General features: G+C 40.2%; 1 protein-coding gene across 1 annotated transcript in view; it reads left to right on the top strand.

Moving 5' to 3' along the window:
• Positions 1-11,123, top strand: part of LOC105536645 (putative RNA exonuclease NEF-sp) — a 49,776-nt gene that overhangs the window by 3,516 nt on the left and 35,137 nt on the right. The window contains exons 3-5 of the mRNA XM_011976059.1: positions 3,845-3,957; positions 5,589-5,715; positions 6,780-6,876. Of these exons, the coding sequence (XP_011831449.1) occupies positions 3,845-3,957; positions 5,589-5,715; positions 6,780-6,876 (337 nt within the window). The remainder of the gene's footprint in view (positions 1-3,844; positions 3,958-5,588; positions 5,716-6,779; positions 6,877-11,123) is intronic.

Raw genomic sequence — 11,123 nt, 5'->3', positions numbered from 1 at the left:
TTTTTTTTAAAGAGCGACAGGGTCTCCAACTCCTGGGATCAAGAGATTCACCTGCCTCAGCCTCCCATAGTGCTGGGATTACAGGCATGAGCCAATGCACCCAGCTGAAATTTTTTTTTTATTAAAGTGGGATTCCAGTTTTTTTGCCTATCGAATTTGCAAAAAAAGTTTAATGTTCATGTGGTAAGAAGTGTAAGGAGACTGACAATCACATATTTTGTTATGTTGAAACAATCTCAAACGTATAGAAAAATTGTAAGAACAGTATCAAAACCTCCCCTCCACCAACATTTGAAAGTAGTTGCTAACACAATGGTCTTTTTCCATCCACCGCCAAGATATCTTATATATTTTCCATAAACCTACATAATCACAGTGCAACCATCAAAATCAGGAAATTAACATGGATATATTATGACCATCTGCTCCTCAGATGCCATCCAAGTTGTCTGTAGGTTGTTTGAATAAGATTGTTTTTAGCAATAAGATCCAGTCTAGAATTGTGTTAAATTTGTCATGTCTCCCTCAAACAGTTCCTTAGTCTTCCCTTGATATTCATGACTTTATTGCTTTTGAATAATCCTGGGCCAATTATTTTGTTGAATGTCCCTTAAATTAGATTTGTCTGTTTCTTCATTGATTAGATTCAGGTTATACACATCTTTAGCAGGAATATCACAAGAGTGATACTCTGCTCCCTTGCAGATTGTACACAATTTGATTTGTCCTGTTACTGGTGATATTAACCTTGATAACTCGATTAAGGTAGTTTCTACTAAACTTCTCTAAAGTTATCTTTTTCTTTTTGTAATTTTCATTCTTACTTATTTTTTTGAGACAGGATCTTGCTATATTGCCCAGGCTAGTCTGGAATTCCTGGGCTCAAACAGTCCTCCCACCTCAGCCTCAGTGTAGCTGAGATTACAGGCCCAAGCCACTGTTCCCAGCTCTCTTTGTAATGTGCTTCCTCAAACATTTTGGGCTTATGCATTTACTTTTTTATCAGTATGAACTCAATAGTACCTATTTTGTTCAGTGTGTTTCTATCTTTTACTGGATTGTGATGCTTTAAATATCCAAGATTTTGTCATTAAGCTAGCTTCTGTGGACTTTTGACATGACAACACCGTTCTTTGAGCACATCATTACTTTCTGGCACAAAAAGATATTCCAGGCCCATATGTGCTTTCCCTGGTACCAGGTCATCTTCCTTTGTGAGCACCCTCATCCTATGACAGGTAGCTGCCACCATCCTCTCATGTTTATACCCTCATCCTGTTCAGGCTTTAAATCCTGCAACAGACCACTACTGTCCCTCAGCATTGATGCCCTCCTTACCCTAAATAGTTTCTGACATCTGATATCTGGCCTCACTGCCCTCCCTTCCTTCCTGTATGGGTGACCTCCTTGTGCTGCTGAGGCTTTGACACCCCACACCTGAGCACCCTCCTGCATGAATGTCCTGGTCTTCTGCTCCTAGTCCTGGACTGTCTCCTCTGCAGGACACCCTCACCCAACTCCGGCTCTTGACATCCCATGCCTGGCAACCAGGGTTACTCACCGCCGTATAGACTCCATCTTGCTCAGTCTCACCTTATTAATTTCATGTTTTTATTTGGTAAAAACAAACTGGCATATTCTTTCAAGAGTTCATTTGAACCGGCAATTGATCCTAAGAAAGTAATTAGATAGATGTACAAAGGTGTCTGTACAAGGATGTTCATCATAATGTTGTTTGCAATTTAAAAAACAAAACAGTGTTATCAATAAGGAATTTTTTTCAGATATATTATAAATTTTCAGGTAAATTTAGAAAATGGACTATTATTCAAGTATTAAAATTGATGTGTTTTTTTTTTTTTTTTTTTTTTTTGAGACGGAGTCTGGCTCTGTAGCCCAGGCTAGAGTGCAGTGGCCGGATCTCAGCTCACTGCAAGCTCCGCCTCCCGGGTTCACGCCATTCTCCGGCCTCAGCCTCCCGAGTAGCTGGGACTACAGGCGCCCGCCACCTCGCCCGGCTAGTTTTTTGTATTTCTTAGTAGAGACGGGGTTTCACCGTGTTAGCCAGGATGGTCTCGATCTCCTGACCTCGTGATCCACCCGTCTCGGCCTCCCAAAGCGCTGGGATTACAGGCTTGAGCCACCGCGCCCGGCCTGTGTTATTTTTTTTTAAACTGATATGGAAAGATACTCACAGATTAAGTTCGGGAGTAGGGAGTTGGTTTCAAAAAAGAATGATTGATAAAATCCACTGGGGGCTATATAGTATAGAGATAAGCCTGCATTCCAGTCTTGGTTCTGTCATCTGTCTGTTTCTCCAATTTATCCGTGAAATGGGGATAATAGTAGTACACACTTAAAAAGTTGTGAGAATTAAATTATTTAATGCATGTAAAGTGATCAGAACTGTGTCTGGCTAATATAAGAGTTTAACATTAACTTAAGACCATGGGAAGAAATTAGCAATACTATCTGATGTTTAAGTACTTGTATCAGGCACTAGCCTCAGTACATTGTACTTGAACTATTTCATTCGTCCTCCCAATTATTTAATGAGATAAAATTATAATTACTCTCCAGATGAAGAAACTGAGTCTTAGAAAGGCTATGGCACTGGTCCAAGATGATAGAGCCTGGTGTTTGAACTCAGGTAGTATGACTCTAGGGCTTGAGCTTCTAATTGCTATATTCTGCTGCCTCGCAGACCAAAAGGAAAGTGGTGATTACCTTTGAGTTGTACTTTTAATTATCTCTGAGGTGACTTTTATTTTCATTTCTCTATTGTGTATCATTTATTTTACACTTCTCTATTATTGAATCTTTTATAACAAACACGAATTACTTTAATAAACAAATATAGGCTGGGTGTGGTGACTGTAGGTTGGGCGTGGGGGCTCATGCCAGCACTTTGGGAGGCTGAGGAAAACAGATGGCTTAAGCTCAGGACCAGCCTGGGTGACATGGTGAAAACCCATCTCTACCAGAAATACAAAAAAAATTAGCCAGATGTGGTGGCACACATCTGTGGTCCCAGCTAATGTGTGGTCCCAGCTACTCAGGACACTGAGGTGGGAGGATCACTTGAACCTGGGAGACAGAGGTTATAGTGAGCCAAGATAGCGCCACTGCACTCCATCCTGGGTGACAGAGTGAGACTCTATCTCAGAAGAGAAAAAACAAAAACAAGTATAAGTTCAAAGCCTTTTTAAAGGGATTGGGAGCTTGACTGAACTCTTGTTGCCCAGGGATAAATTCTCAATCATTAGCTTAGGCCACATTGATCTATGATCTGGCTCCTGCTTCCCTCTCCTCGTACCTCCGCTACTATGCAACATGCAATCTTGGCTCCTTGCCAAGCTATACTACATGTTGAATGTGATGTTCCCACCAACAGGGTAGACTCATTTTCAAGGCTTAGCCTCAGTATTTTCATCTCAGTAGCCTTCCCCAAACTCTCTGACCCCTAAAGCAGTTAGACTCCTTGTTCTTATACCTTTGGATTAGCACTTACTCACACTATGTTGGAATTAGCTATTGCTTTTTCCTCCTAGTAGAATGGACTCTGTGAGAGCATGAATTATGTTTTATTTATCCTATTCCTAGCATGTAACCAAGTATCTATAATTCAGATTTTGTGTCAATGATAGTTCAATATTTTATTAATAATGTCATACCTATCACATATTGTTATTTTATACCATCATTTTCAATTAATTAGAGCTTCCTTATGTTAGAATATACCTGGATGTTAAAGTAATCAGAAGCTAGAATAATTTAATAACTAACTTTGTTGGTATTCTTGATAACCAATAATTGTTTGCTATGCCCTGATTAATCTTTGCAGAAAGCCCGCTTATCTACCATTTTATTTACTGACAACTGTGAAGTAACCCATGACCAGCTGTGTGAATTGCTGAAGTATGCAGTTCTGGGCAAATCCAATGTTCCAAAACCCAGGTATGAAATGAACTTAAATGGTGGGTATTGACCACAGGTTTCTTTTTTCTTTTCTTTTCTTTTTTTTTTCTTTTTTTTTTTTACCTCTCCCAAGGCTCTATCATTCAAACCAGAGGTTTCAAACTGGCTTATCAACATTATTTTTTTGCTCTACAGCACATCCTAAATTTTTTCATGATGTCTGCCAAGTGTTAATTCTGGAAATTCCTATATAAAAATCTACCTTTTCTTCTTCCAAAAACTCAAAAATGGCAGCAATCCCTATATTCCCACATGGCAACAATTTGTCAAAGCTGAGTGGTGGTCTCCCCCATTATATGGGACATGTATTCTCCAATGTCCTACCTGGCCTGCTTCCCGTATTTACAGTATCTGTCTGGCTACTATAGGTATTTTGGTTTGTTTCACCTGATGCAGACTCAGTTGAAATAACAATGATTTGTGAAGAATTCTAGTTAATCTTTTTTCTTTCTTTTACAAATAAAGGACAAAGAGAGCCCAGGCATAGGGGCTCACACCTGTAATCCCCAGCACTTTGGGAGGCCAAGGTGGGAGGATTGCTTGAGTTCTGGAGTCTGAGACCAGCCTGGGCAATATAGTGAGACCCAGTCCCTACAAAAAAAAAAAGAGAATCTTACTATTTTGATATTGTTGGTGCCATTATTAAGTGTCTTATGAAAAATGTTTTGTATGTATACAAATAATACACACATCTTTCTGGGAGAGGTTGTTATGAATTGGCTAGCTACTTTGAGAACTATCTTCTCCATCAACAATTACAGCCATCAGTCTGTCAGTTTATCTAAAATTTTTTTTTTTTGGTAGGTTTTATGTCTCTATTGCAACTACCCAACTTGGCCATTGTAGCCCAAAGCAGCCATATGTAACACACAGACAAATAAGCATGACTGTAGTTCAATAGTCTTATTTACAAAAACGGGTGGAGCAGGATTTAACCTTTTTTTTTTTGGAGATGCAGTCTCGCTCTGTCACCCAGGCTGGAGTGCAGCAGCACAATCTCCGCTCAGTGCAACCTCCACCTCCCAGGTTCAAGTGATTCTCTTGCCTCAGCCTCCAGAGTAACTAGGATTATAGGCACATACCACCAGTCCCAGCTAATTTTTTGTATATTTTTTTAGTAGAGATGGAGTTTCACCATGTTGCCCAGGTTGGTCTTGAACTCCTGACCTGAAGTCATCCGCCTGCCTTGGCCTCCCAAAGTCCTGGGATTACAGGCGTGAGCCACCGTGCCCGGTCAAAACTGAAATTCTTAAAGCCAGCCATTTGATTACCTGGCTTAGGAAGGACTGCAGAGTAGGTTGGGATCTTAGGGATGACTTTGTTTGATTCCAAACAAATCTTAATCAATAGGACAGTGAATTTAAATGCATTGTGTTTTGCTTGGTATTTTACTTGATTTGAATGCAATAAGTATTTATCTCTATGGATCTTTATTTGAATTCTGTGCAATAATGGCTGTCTTCCAGTTTCAGGCAGATAGTGAATGATGATAAATTCTATTAACTCTCACGCACTGCTTTTCCTGCTCCTTCTCCCCTATTTCCCCTCTATATGCCTGTAACTGACTTAAGGCCATCTCTCTTAACTGTGTTGGTTTGATTTCTCGGCAGCTGGTGCCAGCTTTTTCATCAAAACCACCTAAACAACGTAGTGGTTTTTGTTCTGCAGGGAATGAGTCAGCTACACTTTTACAGGTTCTATTTGGAGTTTGGATGTCTTCGAAAAGCATTCAGACATGTAAGTTAAGAAAACTTTGCACTAGGGGCTGAGTCTGTCCTCCCATTCTGAGACTAATACATGTGTCAGGGACCATGCTCCTTCGCAACCTAACTGAACAAACAGTAGGGGATATATAAAGCAAAAGGACCTTAGAGGCCTCATGTAGATTTGTCTCTGATTTTCTTTGGAAATCTAGGCAAACACTTATTCCCAGGTTATAATCTGTAGCTCCTAGGTTGATATTGTTCTATTTTATTTGGGCTATGGTATTTTCAGAAATTATAAAATATATATACAAGCTGTGTTTTCTACCTCTCTTTAAAAAAATCACAAGATTGGGCACCCTTAAAACAGTATATGGAACTGAATAGCAGTTGTCATCTTTAAAAAGAGGCACCTGCTTTCCATTTTCCCATAGCCTCTTCCATTTCCTAGTGACCCATTTCATCCATTTATTCCTGAAGGCATTTGAGTTGGTGAGCCCTAATTTAACTTCCCTGGGTCACCATTTTCTTTTTTTGCTTTCATTTATTGAGCACTCCCTGTGTGTCAGGCTCTCTATTAACCATGGACCACATGCTACACATATCATCTTCAGTTATCACAATAGTCTTATAAATAGATACTTTTTAATTTCCATTTTGTATGTGAGAAACTGAGTAACTTGCGCAAGTTCTGGCCTGTAAGTGGTAGCGCTGAAATTTAAGCCCAGGTGAACCTGAAGCTGAAGCTCTCAACCTTTTTGCCCTGTGGTACCATCTGTTCTGATGGCAATGGCATGCTTTCCAATGAAATAATAGATTTGGAAGAACTTTGAAAATACAAAGGGACTTTTCTTGTCTAAGTTGTACGTTTCTTTAAAGTTTGTCTTTTTTACGATGTATAATCACGGGGATCGATTAGCGTTGTGTGGCTTCATTTACTTAGTCACTTTTCTATATTAAGGAAACAGTTCTCATTTTAAAATGCTAACAATTACTGTCTAGAACTTTAAAAGCACTGAGCTGACAATAAAAGTCCAGGCCTTTCACAGTATTTTAGCTGTTCAACCATTTTTTTAAAACCTGTTAATATATTTTCAGAAATTCCGCTTGCCTCCACCATCATCTGATTTTCTAGCTGATATTGTTGGGCTACAAACAAAACAAAGAGCTGGAGATCTGCCCAAGACAATGGAAGGTATAGCTATGATGCTGGTTTGATGATTTGCTCACTCTAAAAGATGTGGACATGATTGTAAGTAGGTTTAGCACAACAGAACTCAATTCTAACTAACTTAAGCACAAAAACAATTTTTGTTTTTTTGAGATGGGGTCTCACTCTTGTCACCCAGGCATAAGTGCAGTGCTGTGATCACACAGCTCACTGCAGCCTTGACCTCCCAAACTCAAGCAGTCCTCCCACCTCAGCCTCCTGAGTAGCTGGGGAACTACAGGCACGTGCCACATTCCCAGCTAATTTTTTTTTTTTTGGAGAAACTGGGCTCCACTGTGTTGCCCAGGCTGGTCTCAAACTCCTGAGCTCAAGTGATCTTCCCGCCTTGTCTTCCCAAAGTGCTGGGATTATAGGCATGAGCCACCATACCTGGGCCACAAGAACAGTTTAAGGAAAACTGGGCAGGTACCCAGGGAGGTTAGATAGCAGGAACCACAGCCAGGGTTCATGCCTCAGAAACCATCTGGTTAGATAGCTAAGGATACCTGGGTATCACTAACATTGGACTGTTATGAATTACTCTGAATAATTTCTAAACTGTCCCTGGGTCTTTGTACCCACCAGTGTACAGGTGGGAAGGAATATCATGCCTTTGACTAATATAAGGGATACTTGCTGATACTACTCACAGTGAAGAATAAATAGGCAGGAGGTTTAGATACTAGCCAGCTGCAAGATTCATGATAGCGGTGTTTTTCAAACTATGGGTTGTGTCTGATTAGCAAGTTTTAGCTAACCTTTTTGGTTTTGCCAGGAGGTGAGTGATAGAATAGTATAGGACTTATCAGAGTTCATTGCATATAGTAAGGTTAGGTATTGTTCAATGATACTGTATTTTGTGTTCAGAAATTAATTGAATAATATCAACCAGTGTTGAAAAAGTAGTGAGGAGTAACTTGATTTCTTATCTCCTCTAGAAATGTGCTTGTATTATCCTCTGTCCTAATCCCCACTTCTAATTTTCTATCCTTCCATTGTTCTCTTCTTCTCATGGATGCCCATTTTTGATCTGCAGTTGTATTTGATTTGATCTGCATTGTATTTTAAACATCTGTGATTAAATCACAGAGTAATCATTATGAGATTCTAGGTTCAAGTAAAAACATCATGTTGTGAAAGAAAAGATGTAATCAGGAAAAAGAAATTTGACATGTTTGAAGAGTACAGCTTGTTGGGCATGCTGAGAAGAATAGGAGGAGGCAGTGATGAGAGACAAAGCTGGAAAGGCAGATTAAAGCCACACCCTGCAGGCTTTATTTTTATTTTATTTTTTATTTTTATATTCTGTACCAGCCACAGAGAGACAACCTGCAGGCTTTGAATGCCATGCCAAAAGAATTTGGATTTTATTCTGTAAGCCTTGAGGAGCCAGAGAGGTTATGGCAACTTCTCTATCCTCTTAAGTATTTCACTCCATCTTCCCATGCTAAATATCACAGTCCCCAAGGCATAGTCCCTCGCACGCTGATCTTCGTTAATCAGTCTTTCCTTTGGAGTATTCGTCTGTTTTTGCCAAGTTCACCTATTAGTTTTCTTTGAATGACTCCTATATCATTATCTCTAGGTCTGATGCCCTAGCTTGCAGGCCTGCATTCTTAACTGCCTGCTGAATATTCCAATTGCTATTTGGATATTCTACTGTCCTCAGTCACAACATAGCTAAAAGCATTTTTCTCATCCTCAAATAATGGGCTCTTCATATTCCCTCTTGTTGGTGTCATTTTTCTCTAAGACACCAGTGTTGAATTTTACAATTTTCTTTTGGCTCCCTATCCCCAATCTGTCTGCATGCCTAATTCCCTTTGCTCCTATAAATCTCTATTCAGATGTCAATTTAACAGAGACCTTCTCAGATCATCCTATAAAAAACATAAGACAATAACCCTTTTCCTGCCCCAACATTTCCTATCCTTTTCTCTTCCTTTTCTTCAAAGCCCTTATCTTACCTGATATATTACATATTTATTTGTTTATTATCCATATTTCCAACTAGAAGTTAAATTTCATGAGGAATTTTGTTGGTTTTGTGCATTGGGAAATTCCTAGTGGCCAAAACAGTGCCGGGTATATAATACAGTTATAGATAAATATTTAAATATTTTGCTGGCTGAATAGAGTTATTTTTTCACCATGTTCTACCAGTTTTTTGTGTATGTTTTATATGTATCCCTTTTCCTCCATCCCTTTCACTATCTTAATTCGGATGCTGGTAACAACTTTTTTTTGAGACACAGTCTTGCTCTGTTGCCTAGGCTGGAGTGCAGTGGGATGATCCCGGCTCACTGCAACCTCTGCTACCTGGGTTCAAGTGATTTTTGTGCCTCAGTCTCTGAGTAACTGGGATTACAGGTGCCCACCACCATGCCTGGCTAATTTTTGTATTTTTAGTAGCGACAGAATTTCACCATGTTTGACCAGGCTGGTCTTGAGCTCCTGACTTCAAGTGATCCACCCGCCTCAGCCTCTCATAGTGCTGAGATTACAGGCGTAAGCCACTGCACTTGGCCTTCTTTCTTCAACATTTATTTTAATTTCTGGGGTACATGCACATGATGTGTAGGTTTGTTACATAGGTAAATGTGTGATGTGGTGGTTTAGTACACAGATCAACCAATCACCTAGGTATTAAGCTCAGCCTCCATCAACTATTCTTCCTGATGCTCTAGCTCCACCAATCCCTCTGACAACCCGAAATGTGTGTTGTTTACTCCCTATGTGTCCATGTGTTTTCACCATTCAGCTCCCTCTTATAAGTGAGAATATGTGGTGTTTGGTTTTCTGTTTCTGCGTTTGCTGAGAATAACGGCTTCCAGTTCCATCCATGTCTCTGCAAAGGACGTGATCTCATTCCTTTTTGTGGCTGCGTAGTATTCATGGTGTATATGTACCACATTTTCTTTATCCGATCTATCATTGATGGGCATTTGGGTTGATTCCATGTCTTTTCCACTTGCATGTATCTTCATAACAGAACGATTTATATTCCTTTAGAATATACCCAGTAACAGGATTGCTGGGTCAAATGGTATTTCTGTCTCTAGCAGATGCTCATAATTTTTTGGCCAGAATTACTGTAAAGCCCTTTCTAGCCTCTTTCTACTTCATTGTCTTTCTTTCTTTCTTTTTTTATGTATTTTTAAAAATTTAGGCCAGGTGCAGTTGCTCATGCCTATAATCCAAGCACTTTGGGAGGCTGAGGTGGGTGGATTACCTGAGGTCGGGAGTTCGAGACCAGCCTGACCAACATGGAACAATCCCATCTCTACTAAAAATACAAAATTAGCTGGGTGTGGTGGTGCATGCCTGTAATCCCAGCTACTCAGGAGGCTGAGGCAGGAGAATCACTTGAACCTGGGAGGCAGAGGTTGCAGTGAACCGAGATTGCGCCATTGCACTCCAGCATGGGCAACAAGAGCAAAACTCCGTCTCCAAAAAAAAAAAAAAATTTAGAGACAGGATCTCCCTCTGTTGCCCAGGCTGAAGTGCAGTGGCACAATCTAAGCTCACTGCAGTCTCAAACTCCTACATTCAAGCCATCCTCCTGCCTCAGCCTCCTGAGTAGCTAAGACTTGTAGTCATGCACTACCATGCCTGACCAATTTTTGTTTTGGTAGAGACTGGGTCTTGCTCTGTTGCCTAGGGTGGTCTCAATCTCCTGGACTCAAGCAATCCTCTTGCCTTGGCCTCCCAAAGTGCTGGGATTACAGGCATGCCATGCACCCATCCTCTACTCCATTTTTTACAAATCTTTGAGGTTGATGTTTCTTAAAACACTGCTTTAATTATGTCACTTCCACTTTCAGGAACTTTTTGTGGCTCCCCATTATGTATTGAATGGTGGACGAAAATTATCCTCTTCTCTCAACTTTGTTTCCTATACTTGTCTCTTGCACAGACCTTTTTTTCTTCATCACTGGTCTACTGCCAAACCAAGTTTACTCTACGTTTCTGTCTTACCTGGAATGCCCTCTTCTACTTATGATACTTTGGCTCTTTTCCTCACAAGGACCAACTACTCACTTAGGCCATCTTGAGCAAGTATTGTTTGAAGAAGGATATATGTGGGTAGAAAGCCAGCAGGAACCTAAGTGCCCCTAGTGAAGAGATTTTCTCCAACCCTCTCATAGCATCTACTTATCTGTGTGTGTATTTTCCTCTTCTGACTAGTCAGTTCTCGCTGTCTCTCTGTCTCTCTGTCTCTCTGTCTCTCT

This window comes from Mandrillus leucophaeus, unplaced genomic scaffold, assembly GCF_000951045.1.
Source record: "Mandrillus leucophaeus isolate KB7577 unplaced genomic scaffold, Mleu.le_1.0 Scaffold162, whole genome shotgun sequence".
Classification (NCBI taxonomy): domain Eukaryota; kingdom Metazoa; phylum Chordata; class Mammalia; order Primates; family Cercopithecidae; genus Mandrillus; species Mandrillus leucophaeus.
Note: the sequence above shows the minus strand (reverse complement) of the source record. Positions and strands in the feature narration are given on the sequence as shown.